Raw genomic sequence first — 20,867 nt, 5'->3', positions numbered from 1 at the left:
CATTTTTTTAATAAATTCCAATATATTTATTTTTATAAGTTATAAGTTTCGTATAGTTTTATACATTAAATAGTGTTAGAAATTTATACATTAGCATTATTCTCTCAATTATGATTTTTTTTTGTATATTTTATAGAAAGATCGGGGATTTGTTCACGTTAATAAGCATTTAGATAATCATTTAGTTAATAATCACAAATAATTATTTAGATCAATGTTATAAATCATTAATATCTTGTGTTGGAAATTTAAATTCAATTTAATTGATTAATTTTTACTACAAAATTGAATTTTATAGACATACACACACATACGACACAAACATTTTTCAAAAAAAGTTATTTATGTATAAATATTGCTGTATATGTTAAGGGGTGTTTTAAAATTTCTTTCATTTAATATTCATATCTTTTATGTATACGATTGAAAAAAATAGATAAAAAGATGTATATGGATTTAAAAAACTAGGTAGAACGTGTACAATGATGTAAATGATAGTACTTACCGTCGTTTATAGCCATGTCCATCAGATGTAAATCCTCATCATTCAGTAGGGACGACAGAAATCCGTCAGTAGTTTGATTGATAGAATCTGTCGTTGGTGCATGATAATACATCATATCGTTAGGTTCAGATTTGTAAGCCGCGCCACTTTCTGCACCCATCGGTTCGCTACTGTTTGTTAAATTCATCGATGTCGCCACAGCTGAACCCAAATTCGACGACCCACCTGTAACAGTGAGCAGTTTAGTTCAGACAATGGAATTTCTTAGATCATACTCGCAAATTGTGTTTCTATCTCTTTTTTTTTACAAAAATGTATATTGTTACTTTACATAAACGCAGAATAAGAGCGTAAAATAAGGGAGTAAATATAAATAGATAACTATTCTTAGTCTTCCTTAGTAAATTTAATTACTAAGAAACCGTAGTAGGAACGTATCAGCAGACTGGATAATAACTAGTAGCACAAGAATACAAAGCAAAGTTGGGAAAATATGGCAAATTAATGATATTAGGTGGTTATGCAACTATGTATAAGTGCGTATGCGTGAGACAACGAAAAAGAGATAGATACGAACGATTGCATTGCGTTACGAGGATAATAGGAGCAGGTATGATGGACTTTACGTGCGGATACAAAAAGATATTTTGGCTACGGGCATCAATTAAGCTTCATGTTCTGCCTCTGATATACCCATCGCATGTTAGCTATACTTTAGCTTAACGATACGATCCACGTTACGAAACCCCGTATCAAACTGCGAGAGAACTTGTCAGAAAACAGAAATAGAGCTACCGTACAATTTGAAACGACACTCACCGACATTGTGGTAGGGTCCTGTCGAATTCAGGTCTCCGACCGGAGGTGCCAGGGTAGGATTGTGGAGCAATACGTTACGTTGCGCCTCGTAATGACTGTGACTTATACCGTGTCCCGGATACCCGGGATGCGCTGGATGCGCGAAGTGGTCCGGTGCTCCCGGGAGGGACAACAGAGACGCGAGATCTTGCCACCGCTGCTCCATGCTCATCGCTCGCACGAACGGCATGCGACCCTGAAACGTAATAAATCTCTTTGGAAAAATGTTCTTTATGAATACAGTGAGTTAATGCATAATTATGTATATGTTTCGTATGAACGAATGGTGATCGATGTTTTCTGAACTATTTTAGTGTCTGCCTGTATTAATGACATCTTTTATTGAATTAGAAAGATTATGATGATGAAGATTTCATTAGATTTCGGAACCAAGCTTATGCGAGAGCACGTACGATTAATCACGGCCTCGTAAAATTGCTGATAAGCTGACGGACATCATTTAAACGAGGCTCGACGAGATTCCACGTGGTTGTCGACCTTCGTAGCAATTATCTTATTTTTGTACATCCTATTATCATAGAATCGTACATCCATCGATCGAATGTCACGGCAAGAGGAATCTCGTAGCCGTCGTGCCTGTCAAATGTCAACCAGGCAGACACCTGGATTCCGAGGAGATAGGAACCCCCGCTGATCGCGTAGGTGTTGGCTGCACGTAAGATCGGTAAAGGATATTAATAACAGCGGTACTACGTGTCAAAAAGTATCCTTTGCCCCTTGTAAGGCGCGCGTCAATCGTGATCGCGCGTCAGTCACCCGCGGGAATTATGACGGGCGAAATTTATGATTTAAAAATGCAGCACTTTTACAAGTAGCCACCAAATAAGCGAGTGTTATGCCGTGGACCACTGAAGTTTAATTCATCGGTATGATACAAGATGTATGTTGCGTACTCGTATCAATATGTATAGATCAATAATTATTAAAAAAAATATATCTATTACGGATTTATAGACACATATATTTCTGTGAATTAGAGTCACAATATTACATAAATCTGTAACATTATTCGCGGTCTATTGATATTCCGATACTCGCAGCGTCGAGATATGCATCGGAAAGATCTTTAAATTTACAAATTAATGCGATTTCCATAATACGTTGTCTATTATTATAGAATAAATAACAAGCTTCTTGTTTGCATATTTTTTGCGTGTCTATTACAGTGCGTCACGACGAGGACGGGCTTTACCTCTCCCTCACTCCTCAATTTTTCTCCGTGTGCGTTTTGCACCTTCAACGAGAGAAACGCTCATGAGTCTCGCGCTGGCTCGAAGAGGATCCTCAGCGTGACGCGTGCGAGGAGAATTCCGATTTGCCCGCTTAATTGCGGCAGAACGGTCTCGCGTGTACGTTTGACGAAATTTCCCCGTCCCCGTCCGCTCGTTGACGCGGACCGGAGCGGAGAGAGATCGCGGGACCGCTCTGCGCGTTTCGCGTAAGCGCGGTAGTAGGACGTAAGTCGCGGGGGTACGTGCCCGGCAACCGGCGCCTTAATGCACACAGGTATTGTCGCTAATGCGCCTCGAGCGCAAGAAGAAGATGAATAGGGAAGCGCGCTCGGTGCCGCGCACGGCTCTCGGCTCCGAGTCCGTTGGATTGTGTGCTCGCGGGCGCATCAATCAGTCGGGCCGGTGCAATCTGTCGAGCGCGACGCCTTTAAGGCGCGATTCTCGCTTGTCAGCGCGCATCTGCCGGCCGCGTGTAGGCCGCGCCGCGAAATGTAGGACGGGGTACTTTTGTTCCACCAGCGATTTGTCGTCGTGCGGCGGCGACGACGCGCCGCGCGTTTCTAATGGCCGGACTTTACGGCTCATCCCGGTTCGACGTAACGGCCGTGATTGAGTTATAGGAAAAAAGCGTGCGCGCGCGCGTTTAAGAGCGCTCTTCCTCCCTTTCTCTCTCCGGCGAGATGGGGAGACCAGGGGAGATGAGCGGCGATTACCGGTCCGGCGAGGCGCGACGGACGCGACTTCCAGTTTTCAATCATCGCCCGGGAATACTCGAGATTCGTTATAGCTCGCAGCCGGATTAATCCGTGACGGAGATCGTCGTTAACGGGCGTCGTCGAAGACTTGCCGCGAGAAACCCGAGATTCACGCGCGGATGGGACGGATTAATTTGAGCGCGCCGAGATTTGCGACTGCGAACGTTTAATTGGCGATTTACTCGAGCCTTTATCCGAACATCGAGAGGGAGAAAGAGAAATGTACATAGAGAGAGAGAGAGAGGAAGAGAAAAATGATCCATTCAACTCTCGCATAGAGAAAACAGAGAAAATTATAAGAAAACGTCCGTGTATAGGTCCGATACGTCGCCTGTTATCGCGCGATTTGACGCGCGAAGCGTGATTTATCGGACGGCCGTTAGAATTGCCCGACATAGTGTTCCTTCTGACGAGAACTCGCGTTTCGAATCGGTATCTATACGAGCGCGGTAAACGAACGTTATGTGCATTCCTCCACAGCTACTGGCGCTTATGATTTATGTGCCACAACACACAGTTGTGCACACAGTCTCATATATGCGGCACATGTACGCGCGGCTATTTTCCCAGATCTCTATATGTACGTGCGATCTCGCTTGATGCGCGTGCATGTGCATGTGCATGTGCACGTGCGAATCGTCGCGGAACGTATGGATCAGCGAGAGGCTGCGAGGAAGGATATCTGCGCTGGCAGATGTTTGAAACGCGCTGTCGAGGACTCGCTAGATTTCTTCCGAGATCTCTCTCTCTCTCTTTCTTTCTCTCTTCACCCCTTTCTTTCCCTCCCTCCAGCGCAGTTATGCACTCTTTTTTTTCTCTTCTAGCGTTCGTTAATATCTTGCGATCTCCGATCTGCGTATCAAATTCATCACAAGAGCCCGCGCACAAGTGCGTCCGAGATTTGTGTGAAATCGACTTCGCTCGGTTTGCTAGTTAAGTATAATCAGACTCTCATCTCGCTATTTTTCATATTTATACATTGTCGTTCCACGTGTCGCTTTGATTGGACGTGCTTCCAATGAAAACAATGTTGAAATGAGTTTTATCGGTATCGTGTTTCTTCGATAATAATTCCTGACTGATAATAATTGATAACTGTTAATGAAACAAGCTTCGCGAATGTTTTGATCGACGGCCTATCGTTGTTCCGTTTTTTTTTCTGATTTTTGTTCTGATGGAAACATCCTGTTGCATGTCTCCGTGTTTCTCGTCACTACACCTGTCTCTCATTGAAACGTCAAAAAACCCGATCGGTCTCTCCATTCGGGATCGTCGTCCACAACTCTGTTTTTATTCCGTCTACATAATATCGCGCACGAGTTGCAACGAGACGCTATTTCGATCTATTTGACAGTGATCAACTGACCGTTTGACACCTGCCATCGTCTCATCGTTTAACTCACCGTCTCTCCACGACCCTCGATCAGTTACCTCGAGTTACCTACTTTTCACCTCAGCGCGCCGCGCGTGTTTTCGTACGTGACTGCTGGTAGAGCTCGTTTCTGTCACGAAAGTTGTGAATGAAAATATTGATGGATACGGATTCAGCCCTCACCTTTTCTATCCGGCGCGGTAGGTGGAAAAAATATTTTGTCTGTCTTGCCCGATTTTGTCATTCTCTCCGTCAGAAGTCACTAGTTTTTCTCAGGCCATTTCATAATCGTGCACGCATACGTACACCTGGGATCCTACGCTTTATCGCTGGATCGTTGCACCTCGTTCGAGAACGTAACGTTTGACAGGAGACTGATTCTCAGTTGACTGACTCTCGAAAATCATATTAGAGAACCGGATTCGCGCAGCACAAATGCAGCGACTCTCTTTTGTCTTCTGTGTCCGCGCGTGGCCTCAATGACTGCACGAAGACAGAAATTCGTTTCACACATCCTAGATAGCCCCGGCGCGGAGGCGCATTATGCATTTCACAGCGCATAAGTCCAGCAGCTGTGTGGAATCCTGGCGAACGGCGAACGGACTGTGACGCCCCGTCGCGTTTCTCGGTTCTTGGTGAAAATTGCCCGGTCGGGGTGCGCGTACGTAGGAATTTACGGGCGACAGAAGTGCGCTAAAAACTTAACTTTCTCGCAGGACTTTTGATATTACGTGAAATTGACGTGCATCAGGGATTTTATGAACACGCGTCTGCAGCGAAATGAAATTCTACGTTACCGTGAACGGTGAATCATTGCGACAAAGTGATTTAATCGAGTAAATTGAGTTGAACGATAGTAATCGTTCTGAAAACCGCCTAAATCACATATATTTTACGTTAGTAAAATAGCAGGTAAGACAAACTTGTTGACCTGCTTTCAGTTCGAAAGCGAGTATTGAAAGAAACATTAAATCCACGTTGTTAAGCTCGACACTTTCATGAAACCGACAAACTGCAAAATCAAACTTGCACAGAGAAACAATATTTCGCATGGGTCAAATAAGCGGGCAATTTTCCAGCCATTCTGAATTCAATGAATACCGGATGTTATGTGCACCGTTTTGTCGAGAGACACCGGCGGCTGGCCGGAAACGACGATCTGTCGACAATGCGTCATCGGTGCAGCGTGTAAGTAATTAAAGATACGCGAGAAAGACGCGCGCATCATCCGTGCGGTCGCCGGTATGCTCTTACGACTAATGGACGGCGATATTAATTATGATTCATTCGGATTCATAGTCATCAGATTAATGCATGCCCGGCGTGGGTTACCGCGGGCCGACAGGGTTCCTCGCTTCCTCGACTATCGCCACAAGTGCAGCCTAATGCCCGGTTGGTTCGTGCCTCTCCTCTTGTCTCTCTCTCTCTTTCTTATTTCCATAGTACACATCTCGTTTCTCTTATTAATTTCGTCTTACAGCATCTCCGGCTTGCAATCCGCCACTCGTCTCTGTCTCCGTTTCCACCCTGCGGATTGCCCTCTCTCACGATCCTCTCTATCCCTCTACTCCTTTATCTCCGTGGTCGTGTCTCTCCTCCTCCTACCTAGATCCTCTGTCTTCCGACTTTTCTTCCCTCTCGATTCGTAACCCGGTGTTATGCGTAAATATTGTTCGGCAGTCCAAGGATACTTGGAGGGCCCTTCTCCGGCGCTCAAGGTTCTAAGCAAATATCCAAGTGCCACGGCAAATAGCGCGCTACCGGCCGCTCACCGCGGCCTAGCGAATCCTTGTGCAAAGATATACAACGCGGCGGAGAAGTCCGTCAATCACGGCCAAAGGTCATTCGGTGGTTTTCTGCTTCTTCGATTACGAGGCGCAGCCTGCGGCTCAGTACCGCGAACATTCAATAACGCGACAAACGATGATGATTAATTCGCCGATACTGTTTGACACTGGTTGTACATGTACACGTTCCGTAACTACAATATTATCCAATATCTACGTTAATGATCGTGTTACATCCTTTCTTTCGAATATCTAAACCTAAAGGATATCGGCCATCTGAATGTACACGATGCGCGGAACGAAATACCTTGTTATGTCACAATAACATATATTCTCATAGATATAACACTTGTTTTTGCATATTTCACGCTTCGCAATAATTTGCAGAAAACATAGCATATTATTAATAATTTTTTCTTTATTGTATGAAGTTAATGGTTATCAGATATCTCGCTCCAACTGCAGAAATTCTACGTACAGTCGCGTTGTACGCAGCTCCTTGAGAGCATTTCCTGGTTGATTAATGCTGTTATTATGCGTGCTGGTACACAACACGTGCTTCTTTTCACTTTGATCCTTAAAGACTCTTTTTTTGTCAAAAGACTATTGCCATTGTCTCATGGTGGTTGCTTCCTCTATTCTCTATGTGGTCTGTCAGACCCTGCGGGTGCACGTTGCTGCGGTAATTATTACCGCGTCTTGATATATTCGAGCTCATTCTCTCATTATTTACGTGTGGAACTTCCGAGACATTCCTTGTAGTTGTTCGTTACCCGCAGGCGAGTATATCCTTCTTTTTACCCTTGTGCCTAACTACTAATTGTTTTTTTATAATTAATTCTACTGTGTGCTGCGCAATTTATATGCATTTCCCGTCGACCTTGCAGCAATGCATAAACTTTAAGTCTCAGACATTAAATAATAAGCAGTAATTAAATAACACAGCAGTTACCCGTCGATCACATTGCATTATTTCGAGTAATTTGTCCATTTCTGTCGCTCGTATAATTCTTAAAGACAACACGTCAATTCTCGTCGTGCGATTTGCTGAATGATGCAATAATAAAGATTCGTGAATTTTATAATTTCATGAGCTGCATTATATAATGCAAAAAGCTTATTTTAGTTACATCTTTCTGTGTTTTGTGCGAGTTTGGTTCTGTACGAGTGTCGATTTACCATGATCTTCTTCCAGCGAACACTTTTCAGCAGAGTTTTTGAAGCGGCGATTCAATGACGACAGATTGACATTGATCTTGGTCGCGGTTTAAGTAGAAAGTCGCCACTGGTAACCCATAAAAGATAATCTGCCTGGAGCGGTAAGGTCCGACCGCTTAATTACGACTTAGGACTTCAGGAGGTCTTTCTGTTGTCACAACTCTGGCCACTTGAAGCTTTCCGGCCGCTTAAGGCTCCGAGATCGTAAGATTTCGGACAGAAAGGCAGAAGGTACCCGTCGAATTCCTATTTCGTTGATACCACATCTTCTAGAAAGACTTTCGACACAGAATTTGCACAAGCAATTTTACAAACTGAAAGTTATTTTACAAAATGTTGGAAATACAATAAATTAGTTTTACTTGTGTAAACAAATCTATAGAATTTCCAAAGTCTTTCTAGTTTGCTACACGCGTTGTTGATGTGTGTATAAACGTCCTTGGAAAAACTTGCGTCTACAAAAGATGTGCACACAAAAAGAAACATCTACATAATGTATACGAGTGAAGAATCAGCATTGAACGTGCCGCACCAACTTTCAAGACTACCGAACAAAGTCGATCAGCGAACGAGGTTTCTTAAACGTTCTTAAATGCGAATGTATGTCTCGGCGATACTCGCGCGCGCTGAACTATGAACCATCTTCGACGGAAGCAGATCGCGCAAAAACAGGCAACGCGTAAGACCGAGACGACGACGACACGTACCCGAGGATCTCGCTTTCGCAGAAGCACCGTCCTCCTCGTCCGTGAGGAAAAAAAGAAGATCCGACGATACACCGGGACATGTGCCGTCCGACTGTAATGGGTCGCATTACGTGTACGTCGTTTGTATCTCGGTGTATACGGTAACACGTAGCAATTACAGGTGACTGAGGTCAGTGTTAATACGACGGTCGCGTGAGAGAGGAGCTCCAAAAATGATATGGCTCGCGAGCGGCGACGGCGCGTTTTCTTGCGTAAGCCTTCCACATAATACGCACGACACATCCTTCCCCGTAGGCAAAGGTCCCGGGCGCGCGTAGGAATATATTAATTTCGTGTACTCATTACGTATTGAGAGTCCCGCGCGCGGACGCGGCGCGCGGAGCGTGTAATACACCACCGGCGGCGGTTGCGTTGTAATGACAGTTCTACACGCGCGCACGCGGGACGCAAGGTCGCATGAGACTGTGTGTGTGTGCGTGCGTGCGTGCGTGTGCGTGTGTCTCTACTGTGCGCGCGTACAATACGAAAACGAATTTCAGCGAGATGTCCAGACCGCGCGCTTTGATATTTCTGCGAATAAAACCGCTTGAATGCGCTTGATACCAGAAACGAAGGGATGTTAAAACTCAGGCACTCGTGAGCAGCGATATTTAAATATCGCTGTCCTTTAAATACCACAAGTGTTGAATATTTTCAGCTGACGTAGCTATTATGACGTGTGTACGCGATGAACTCTCATTGTGACGCTTAGAAGATCTCTTGATAAAATATGACTTTCTTTATGATCGCGATTAATTCCGTATGCATTGTGTTTGCATTGTGATATCATTTTTACCATTTTGTTTTACGTTTGATGGAGTTTCTCTATGTATACAAGTTCATTTTTGTTGTAACGTAGACACATAACGATTCTGACATGCTACACGCATTTCCAATTATTAATTCTGATATATTTTATCATTCACAGAAAAAATCTCGCGCTAATCTTTGCTGATTCTTGCACTCATTCCGCACGTGTGGCAGCAGCTATCGCCTGTTATCGCGTAATAAATTTTTACTTCGTTATCATGATAAGTATTGCGCAATTAATGCAGTCTACCTGGAAAAGACCTTCGTCCAGTATCAGACTCCAACATTCTGTATTCCCTTGCCACGTGTGCTCGTTCGTCTGCGGATGAGGTTTGACGAAGGCTTGCTGCACGTCGTTCATGTGTACTCTCTTCACTCGCAATACGAATTACACACGTGATGCGCACCGGTCTTTGTACTAACGTCAGACTTATTAAATACTCTGATAACAATTATCTTTACGGGAACCGCACATTCGACTCGCGAATCGCGATCAAGTCTCTAATCAGCTATTTTTGTTGTTGCACTATATTATCCTATCGCGGAGTATTATTTCAGACGAATAGCTCAGCCCACCAGCGATTCTGCGATACACAAAATATCATACTGAATAGCACGAATAGCGAGGATTTGTGTGTTCAACGTGGGCGGTCCCGTGAAGTGACGTGAGAAGGGTTTCTTGGCCTCGTTCAAATCGCTTCGTACCGCTTCGTACAGGCGAACGTGGTGCGTTTCGTGGGGATAGCCATTGTGCTAGGTGGCTTTATCACACGCAGGCCTGCGTCTTTCACATAGTTTAATCTCAGACTCGATAGCGCATTACGCATCATAGGATTGGCGTTCACGTAACGTCGAGATCCACGAGGTTAAACCACAGGCGTGTGAGAGATTTCTATGTAAATCACGAACTTCGTAGAAGAGTCTGTTTCGTCAGGCGTACAAGGCTGGGACGGATTGATCGCGGAAGTCCAACGTCCTCATTTTACAACCAGTTTTTCATCGACAGCAACACGAGCTTCCTCTTGGCAGCTTCTGTCTGAGTGGACAAATCGACTGCTTCTTCGCACGTGCGGTTTCGGCGGTCTACCTTGGGATCCAGTTCTTCCTGACTCGAGGCAGAAGCTGGTTCGAGCGGCGCACCATCAGAAGCAGAATCGCTGTGGAGTGGAGAACCTTCCGGAACCGTTTATCCGCGCGTCTGCCACGGGACCGCCTTTTCCCGGAGGGGCACCTCTTCCGCCAACTTTTCCGCGAGGTTCGCGCTCACTTCCAGCCGCGTGTCGTCCGTTGAGTGTCGGCGCCGACGGCCAGGATCACAACACTGCGATCGCGTCCAGCGCGGTTCACCGCGGTAGTAGGGGCTCGTGCGGCCACCTCTCCCATTGGCGAGTCTCCTCAGATGTGTTCCTCCACGTGCACGCGACGATTCCGCGGTACACGTATGCGTCGTTGCGTCACGTCTCGCTGGATGGACCCGTCGCGGAGTATCTGGGTAGGTCATTGTCACGATCGTCCTCTCCTACGAGGACGCGGATTTCTCGACGGGACGCATTGTATGATACGCGCTCCGGTGATAACGTCGGAGTGCAAGTCCGGGGAAATGCCTACTTTTTATGGGGGTCCGGAATGCTTTCGACTGCGCGATGACATGGTGTCCCAAAGAGTTATGCCTCGTTAACCGATGGTCGATGGGGCTTTCGAGACCACGCGCAAAATTTAATCACGCATGTCGTTGGAACTTTATTGATTGACTGGAGTTTGATTGATGTGCGAATGTATTAATGTATGACTATAAAATGCATTACGTGCACAGTATAGGTGTTTGAATATTTCTGTATTTGGATATGTGTGTATTAGAATATTTGCATTCTTTCTGTACGTGTAATGAGTTTGGAAGCGACAACGAAGGTAAGCCGGTTTTTTCTGCTGCACGTGTTTCCTGTCTTCAAGCTTCTAAATTGTCATAAATGTAGTAAGAGAGACAATTATTATATCGCGTAATACATGCATCTGCACTGATGGTTTTATAAGAAGAGAAAATTTAAAGTTGCATATGTATAATTATTTTCATCCAAAGAATTATACATGATAATAAGGTCAGTACTGAATGAATAGTATCTTACAACAAAGTAATAATCGCAGATTATCATTAAAATCACAGCATTTATTAATATGCATAACAAAGTAACTAATATACTTTTATATGCGATTAATAATAATCGTATATGAATAAATCAGAATAATAAATGCTATTATTATCAGTCATTATTTATTGATTTATTTGTTTATCTCACTGTGAAATTTTTTAAATATAAAGTCTCTGAAATTTATCAACATTTAAAAATATGCGGATTTTGCTATTGTACATATTTATTTATTAAGAAATACGGTGTTGTGCTTAATTATTATAGCTATAAATGGTGCCACTCGTAAGTTGTTTACCTGTAGTGATTATCTGATAAAATTTGATTTATAATTTATAAAATGCAAATGTCGAATGAAGCAAGTGGCTTGAGAAGAATTCACGTTATACGAGCATATCTTTTTTACAGACGCAATATATTCAGGGCTAGAACTTGTTCTGCATGCGCTATAAAATACTATAATGCTGTAAAGTAATAACGAGCAGGTAAGAGCTTAAGCACGCTCGAGTAATACCTTTTATAATTAAACCTTTTATAATTAAAGTGTTGAAATAATGAATTAGGAAAGAATTAATAACATTTGAAGAAGCAAAAGAAGAATTTAAAAGAAGCTTAAAAATACAGTTGCATTAAAATTAGAAAAAATGTGCGCCCTTTTGAAAAATGCAATATTCAAACTACTATCTATGTTACAAAACTTGTTATTTGCGCTAACTAACTGAATGACTAGTTGTTGCCATCAAAAATCTGTTCGAAAAGTGTTTAAATCCATACTGTAATTATCGCTAAATAAAAGATCCAGTAATACGAGTAAATAGTTGCTGATTGTAGCGATGTATTTTGAACAAAGTGTCAAGAATAATAAATCACAAACGAACTTTCTCGGAAAAATTCGCGTGATATTGCAGCAGTCAAACTATGCAGGCACGAAGCAAACCGACAAGTGGTAATTATAATCAACGGGTTGGCCTTTTGCGAACTGCAAAAATACGTCGCGCGAATCCGGTCGCCGCCGGACACGGCGCAGGTAGTGTGGCACTGTCCTTTTAAAACAACGAGAAGTAATGGTCACCTATGATTGCCGCGGTTAGATTGCCAGATAGTGAAAACCCGTGCTCCGATACGCAGGTTCAGGTAGTCGCATTAAAACCGTAAAACCTTGCGAGACGTATAGGGTGTTTTGTATATCATTTTTGCGGTTGCTTGTTGCCAATCAAGAATGGTAATTAAATGCACAGTATCGCGTGTTATTAAATTGCAAATTGTGATACTGTGCGGCAAACATGTATTCCTAAAGTAATTAGAGTGATGAGAAAAACACGTTTAAAATTAACTGTTAATGGAGTTACAATTCAAAGTATGGCGGAGAGAAAAACGCCTGAATGTTACGGTCGAAACAGGATTCTCGTTCGTGCGCTTTCTTTCACTCGCATGATGCATCGAATAATGATTCCGAGAATCAGGATTTGTATAAAGCAAACTTTCCGCGCGGCGAGAGGCGCGAATCCATTTTTAACGCGTTCTTGCGCATTCGTCGACATCGTTACGTTAAAATGCAGTTATGACGTGTAATTGCCGGAAGACCCCGGGGGTGGTTGCGGGACCGCAGGAATGGAGCTGCACCGGTGTTTTCGCGGTCGACGCTGTAAATAAAGAGTGTCCCGTTTATGGACCGTAAACGCCGCTCTTACTACGCGACTCCGCGCGCACGTTCTTATCTCGCCGACGTTTGTTTCCTACTTCGTATATCACCGCTGCCCCTCGCGGTATCATCGCGCCATTCCGAACCTCTCATTAACGGAATGTCGAAAAATCGCGAGTGCCGCGGCGACCGCGTCGCCGCTTTCAGCGTCTCTCAAAGCTGCGGGCCGCGCATATCGCGGGAAACATTTAAGAGTCTGGCACAAAAGTCGGTTCGACGCAAAACTCGCTATTATAGCGAAACTGAGAGATCTTCTCTACAAAATGCGATTGGAATGTGCACAATCTCTGCACGAAATAAGTTTAAATCAGATCAGTACTTTGGATGTGATGGTTCATAATGGAAGAGACTTGTCGCGCAACATCAGAATGTTTTATCAGATGATACGACTGTTATTATGATAATTCAACGTCCACGACAAACTCGTACAAAGATCGCAGCGAGTAGCTCAAGATGGTCTTTCATCAATTTACTTAGGCGACACGTACACATGTTTAATAGGTAGCCTGTGTAGTTTGTAAAAATAAAACGTTATATTGTCACAACACCATGATGACACTATATGCACAGTGATAATGAGAGGCACTGGTACGCGTTTTAACCTACGGACGATAAAATCAGGGTCACACGTACCTGGAAGGAGCGGTGGTGCGGATGATGGGGATGATGGGGATGATGAAACTGCGTGTGAATCATGTCGCCGGTCTCGGTATCCTCGCACCTAGATGACTTTGCGACCTCGGCGTTACTCGAGGCGGTGACGGCGATGTCGTCCTCTGCACTTGCGGAGTCCTCGGTATCCTCTTTCTTCTTCTTTTTCACTTCCGGCTTCGTTTCCTGATAATCAATCCTTCAATGATGATCACGACGATCGCGATCGACGCCGCAGCCGCGTCAAGCAAGGGAACGCGAAATGAAAAATATCCCAACGTGCACGTGGTTTATATTAATACCTTTTTTATTTATAAAAGATTTAAACATCATCAGGCTTGTTATAAGAGAAATTTTACGTAATATTATATAACTGAAAAAAGAGCTTTGGAAATTATTGTTGCTGAAACAAAATTAAAGTAACCTTTATACTGATTTCCTCGAGTTGCAATTGATAAATAATTCAATTAATGACAAAATTAATAGCATTGCAAATTATTGGATTGATGTGACATAAAGTAGAAGCAAGTAAAGATTCGCAATTAATTAGACAAAATAATTTGTTTCAGAATTCAAAAATAAACGGAACATTCAGAAAATGTATTGCTTATTCCTCAAGAAGTTTTCGTCATCTCTCCAGATAGAAACGGCGAAATATCACGAACCTCTGGTTGAGCCTCATCGAGGCCAACGAGTTGAAGCGCCTCCTCGAGATTGAATTCGTCGGGTAAGCCCAGGGTATCGTTGCTGAGGAGACCTTCTACGCTGGCGTTTTCCAACAGACTACCTCCAAGCAGGTCCGAGGTAAATGCATGCTCGAGTCCTAAGGTGTCGTTTAGTCCCAGAGAATCATCGGCCAAATCAGCCAAGGGATGATTGTCTAAAGCCAACGACGCTTCGTTGAGAAGCGGATCGTTCTTCTCGACGACGCTGCTTCCGCTTCCGTTCTGGCTGCCAGAACTGAGGATGTACTCGCCTGTGAAAATGGAAACAGACATTGTCATGTTGGAAATATGTGGCAGAAGTGGCTCGAAAGAAAGGCGCGTTTCCGACATTGTGCGATTCCTCGCGAAAAACACGCGATGTTTCGGAAAGCGGCAGGTGACGAAACATAAGCGAGCGTAAACAAGTTCGCGTGCCCGTGCAGTCGCAAGGTTCACGCAGAGATCATTCGAGGATATATTTAATTAGTCGCCTGATTGCATAGCACGATGTTGTCCAGGAATGTTTCTCATTTGCCCTATTGTGCAACTTTGTTCTGACACGTCATTGACAATTGTTTTACTACAGGTTTCCTTATATGCATTCTATAATTTTTTATAATTTTCATCCGACAGCATAACTACTATAGGATTACATTTTCACGAATACCAATGTATTTTTATGTCGTTGTTTTACTAGAACGTAAGACAATCGCACACGTGTTCGTTTTTCGCATTTAGATTGGTGAGTAATATAAGCTATTCGCATATTTTTACGTTTTTTGCATCGTTAATAGTCTGAAAGTCAAAAGCGTTCGTGTTTTATGTGTCGACAACAATGTGTTTGCATCTTAATCACGTTACGTTTATGCAATATGAGACATTTATAACTAGAAGCACGCAAGTAAATTAATTAATGCATAAAACATTTTCTTAGAATTTATTTATATCTACCAATTTATATGTGTATTGTGATGCGAAAATAATCGTGATTTGTCGAAAAAGCTCTCATTACTTGGAGACTTAAACAACTTTCAATAAATTTTAGTTCTTTATAATTACTAAAATCATCATAATTATCATAGTTATTACTATCTGTTTGTTATACTTATCAGTATTTGTCACGCACTATTAAATAAACTAATTAGTAACACGGAAATTATTAGTTTATTGTGGCTTTATTATGAAAGTTGTGAGAGAAAATTAATTCAGAACGTTTCAAGTAAACTTATGACTCGACAGGAATGTATTCGTTTCGAAACGCGGCGCTCGAGAACTGGTAGCTCTAGCGATGGTCAGGTAAAATTTTTCGGGAGAAGAGCGAGAGGAAAAAACGTAACTAATTGAGCGACAAAGGGGTGTTAAAGATCCACCTGCTGTTTGAGCAACCCCGCACATGTTCCCGCCCTTCGGCCAATCGCGCGATCCCGTCGTTTCATTCCTTGCGTAAGCATGAAAGATGACACGGACAAGTCTACTCCAATTATTCACACGTTTCTAGAATATGCAACGGATAGTTAACGCAATGTACTCTCATATGTTTTGGACTGACAGATAACATTTTTATATTCGAACGGTTTCTCTCCAAAAATTCATTGATTCCACATTCAACGATTTAAACCTATGTTAAAGCACAGCCGAACAAAAATATTAGAATTTGTTTTAGTAGAAAAATAATTGGCATGTCGTAAGAAATTATGCTTTAATTGAAGAAATTACTAGATTAATACAATTATTTTTATCATGTACCAAGAATATTCAATATAAACGTCATTAATTGTCATAATTACTTGTGTGCGCACGCGATAATATATACTATTTAATAAATTCATATTCATAATCGCGAATGAACGAGATTAATAACTTGATTTATATAAAATTCAATGCGTAATAACTGAATATCCATAAATTTAAACAATAACGTCTTAAAAATTTCATTACATTCATAAAATATAATATAATAATTCTTTTATCAAATATCGTCGTTCAAATAATTATATTTGACTTGCTTTGCGTGTCTTACTTTCGTACTTATAACAATCAATCGTCACAGAATATTGCACGCGACCACAGGTACCAGGTAAAAGGGCTCCCAGAGTCCCTACCTGGATTTTTGACGAAACGTCGATAATATCGAGCAGCTAGAGTGAGCTACTTCTACGTGTGAACATTTCCATCGAGCATAAAAGCGTAGGTACTCCTTTTTCTCCCCACAGCCGAGCGATGTTATTAGAGATAATAATCTCATAAAATAATAATTCCTCTTCGGGGGCTGCCTGGTATCCAGACGGTCAGGCCCTCCCGACGAAACGACAGACAGGTTGGCCGTGGAAGAGGAGGATTTTCGTCCTGCGCGGCTTCTACCGGTGAGTGCCGGTGCCACGAGGTGCCAAAGAGGGAGAGAGAGAGAGAGAGAGAGAGAGAGAGAGAGAGAAAGAGATCGCACCTTTCGGATGCCTATTACATTAACGAGTGGTGGCGGCCATTGTCTGGCCCAAATGCGAGGCCGACCGGCGCGATAATGGCCGCCTATAATTTGAGGGAAGTCGGAACAGCCCCTCTTCCCGTTCGACGTAAAGCCTATTTAGCCCAGGGGAATTACGTGGTGGAATTACTTTCAACTACGTGCGCGTCAAAGTATGCACTACCACGCATAATTGGTACAAGCACAATTTTTAACCAGCGCAGCGCAACTTTTTGTGACTTTTATTATTGCGCTGCTTCATCGGCTTCTCTCACCACGGTTGTAACAGGTATTTGCAGAATGCAATTTCTGTTGTGCCCTTATTCGCACAATGGAAATTTATAAGTATGTGAACGCTAAAGAAATGACTGCAATGTCTCGTAATACAATTCTTTTAGTTACTCCTTCTTTTAGCTACTTAATTTGTTCAGTCAAAAGAAATAATTTCTGAGATAAATATGAAGCAAAATTTGACATAATAGTAATTTCGAAATATTGTAGATTAAGAGGGTAAAATAACAGGAAATATTAATTATTTTTTAAATGATTTATATGATTAACGTATGTACAAAATTATTCTCATCCGATACAAAATATGAATCTCGTTTGTCAAATATATATTATAAATTAAAGTTATATTACTTTATCATACATATATTTCTTTCTTCAACTTTAGCATACATATTTTTCTTTCTTCTAATAGATCTACATTGCCATGAGCAATAAATATAACATATGAGCTTTTCAATATAAAAACAAAGTAATATATTTGTTGTTGTGTGTGCTATAAAACTGTCGGACAAACTTTAAGGTGTATGTTTCTCATTGAATTAAATAATTATTAACGATTACGAATAGTTCAAGGAGTAAATAAGAAGAAGCCTCATTTTTCCTCGAGACTCAAGATCTCGCCGTCGGAATGAATTTTCCTGCGACCGAGAGACCGTCGCATGGAATTCGCCCTATCACGCTGCATCTGATGGCGCGCCCTTCGGCTTTTTCAATTCCACGGCTTCTTTGAAGCCCGAGTTCGGCTTTTTCCATGGCCACGGGAACGTCGACAGATCATTTCTCATATTTCGCGCGCACGCTTAACGATCATTTTCTTCCAACCCCCGCCCTTTCTCCCCTGCCACTCTTTTCTTCCCTCTCGTCCTGGCGGTACGCCGCGTTGGATAATAATTCTTGCATTACTCGACAGAATTTTCGGTGCCAACGATCCTCTTGTACTGCGAGAACCGCGCAACCGTTCGTTTGCTTTCTATTCGCTCGCAGACACGACGCCGGAAGAGAATCCTTCGGTGTCCAAATGCGCCAGCACGACTGTCCTATTTTCCCGGGGGGTGACAGATAGACGTGTGTAGTGCAGTGTAGCTACGTGTGTATTTGCCGCGACAATCTCATTCGCACCCCTTGACAAGGGGTGACGATGTGAGTGCCGGTCACCGATGTTAACTCCGGAACGGAGCTTGACGTCTCATTTGAAGCCGAAGGAGCGCGCGCGAATCGTCGCGCGTCACCTGCCGTGAACGATAAATCGTAATTGCGATCATCAATCCTGCCGCTGATCGCCGTCGAACTCTCGGCAGTTTCTTCGAGCCTCGTTTTGTTGGACGAGTGTGCGAACTGTTCGGTCAATTGGATGGACGCGTCCCCAATGTGTCTTATACTTATCATATCTCGTGTCTTTTAAAAGCTTCTCAACTGATCCTTTAAGCCAAACACGGGAGCTCGTTAGAAATTTAACGCGATTCATGTAAATCCTAACGAAAAAGTGATTGAGCGTTTTATCTAGTCTTCCAAGGAAAGAAAGATAATATTGTTTGCGATAGTGTTATTACGATTATAAAATATTATAAATTGTAATATTTGTAATTCCTTGTTTGATTAATTAATAAATACGTATCACCCTATGCTAGTTTAATAAATTTACTCTTTTATTTAAATAGAACTCGTATTTAAATTTGCAATATATAAGATTTGATACTGTCGATTTTCTAAAAGTATCATATTTAATATAACAAAAGACAGGCACAACTGTGATCATCAGTCAGCCGTCGCATGAGACTTTCTATCGAGAAAACAGTGCCGTTCGCAACTCTTCTGAGACTCTCACTCTGTTACTAATAAACTCACTTCGGCATGATCGTGTACTTGGAATATTCATAAACCGCAATTATTTCTAATCATCAAAACACGTGCATTATTATTACTAATTGAGTAGAATTAGTCGGCTCGTGACACCAGGATGCAACACTAGGCTTGTACGAAACGCGAGTCTCAATGACAGCACGTCGCACGCTCGTCGTCGAGTCGCGGCGATTAAGACAAATCACAGTTAAAGCAACTACACGTGCTCGCGTTATGCAATCTTTCGAGTCGCGCTTCCGAGTACGACGCGTAGTACGCACTCCGCTTGATGCTTTCCCATACCTTGATCCGATAGATCCTATCCAGGGCGCAGAAGGGAATTCGCAAAGTAATCCAAACACGTAGTTCACAACAGTAACCACAAGCACAGAGCGGCAGTACCTCGTACTAGTCACTGAACCATTTTGCACGAATCGCGGGCAATTAGCGACTCGTGTCCTCGCACTGGACACATGGTTTCACCCTGGCGGATCCGCGTCCCGAACGGTGACGGCGTTCCCCGGAACATCGATCCCTCGATGCGTGGAGAGTGCTCGACGTGTTGTCCGTTGGAGAACGGGACGTCTACTGCGCGAACAACTTGGCCGCACTTGCGGAAGCCCGGTATGGTGCACGCTGATTCCCGGCGCGTACTTTAGGCGCCTGTGGATGTAACAACACTAGCGCTGCTGCACGTGGTATCGCGCGAGTGATCTTAGATCATCGTCATCATCATTATCATCATCATCATTGTCATCGTCATCATCATCATCATCGGCCAAAGACCTCCGACGGACGGGACGGGGAAGTAACCGCGAAAACTCGACGCGCACCAATCGGACCGGGGACTGAACGGGGGAGATTGTCCTTTATCGCGCCGTGGCACGGATCGCCTCTGCGTTATACGATCCGATCTTGAGGAGAGTCATAATACGCCGGGCACCGCCGACAGACGAGTTCGAAGCGGGCGCAGCATGGAGTCGACTGATAGACTATCGTGTAGCCAAGCATTGCCTAACCACGGGCTGGCCGAGTATTGTGCCAAGCCACGGGCTCGCCGTTAAAAAACGGACCAATCACGACGGGGTTGGCTGTTACTCCAATATGGCTGCCAGACAATGCGCGGCTCCGAGGTGAAGGTGGGAAGGGAGGGAAGGTCTCCTCTACCCGTAATGCCATTCTCCGGCTCCCCACTGCGACCCGGGAACGTATACCCGGGCTTGATCCGCTCGACGTTGCCGTGCCACGGGTTTAGTCAGGGGTGCATCTTGCCTTGGCATAGCCCCGCGAGTCATCCCCCAACTCTTAGCAACCCTCCCTCTCGCTCCGGGGACCACGCCAATTGCTCCAATAGCGTTTGTCGTAATATTGGTGGCGATGGGAATCAGTTCTGCGTAATACCGTCCTCCATTTTTTTCTAAAGGGATAAATCGATCTAGAGTTGCGATTATATATTTCGAAAATATATTACGAAAATTTATATGCCTGAATTGAAAAGCTATAAATTGTGATTTCAATGACAAAAATTAAAGATTAAGCAACTTTGTTAAAATCTTATATTTCGAATGGAATTTTATTTCAATATAATTTTAATCTCAGTTAAATGTGCGATTAATCCCACTTTAAATTATTAAAATTATATGAAAGGTTGATTTCAATTTCGTTTGTGATAAACTCCAATGCTTTCCGATATGATACCAGTTGCTATCTGCATTGTGCATACAGTCACAGAGCAATCTAAATGATAGTATCCATAACGTTTTATAGAATA

General features: G+C 43.1%; 1 protein-coding gene across 5 annotated transcripts in view; it reads right to left on the bottom strand.

The window, feature by feature from the left end:
- The window catches only part of LOC105281720 (segmentation protein cap'n'collar), a 95,308-nt gene that overhangs the window by 25,729 nt on the left and 48,712 nt on the right, over positions 1 to 20,867 (bottom strand). For 4 of the 5 annotated variants that reach the window (XM_011343151.3, XM_011343153.3, XM_011343154.2 and 1 more), the window contains 4 exons: positions 14,467 to 14,777; positions 13,784 to 13,987; positions 1,325 to 1,559; positions 506 to 730 (listed from right to left, as the gene is read on the bottom strand). In XM_011343151.3, the coding sequence (XP_011341453.1) occupies positions 506 to 730; positions 1,325 to 1,559; positions 13,784 to 13,987; positions 14,467 to 14,777 (975 nt within the window). The remainder of the gene's footprint in view (positions 1 to 505; positions 731 to 1,324; positions 1,560 to 13,783; positions 13,988 to 14,466; positions 14,778 to 20,867) is intronic. The other variant, XM_011343152.3, reaches the window with a different exon arrangement.

Source organism: Ooceraea biroi, chromosome 2, assembly GCF_003672135.1.
Source record: "Ooceraea biroi isolate clonal line C1 chromosome 2, Obir_v5.4, whole genome shotgun sequence".
NCBI classification, from domain to species: Eukaryota; Metazoa; Arthropoda; class Insecta; order Hymenoptera; family Formicidae; genus Ooceraea; species Ooceraea biroi.
Note: the sequence above shows the minus strand (reverse complement) of the source record. Positions and strands in the feature narration are given on the sequence as shown.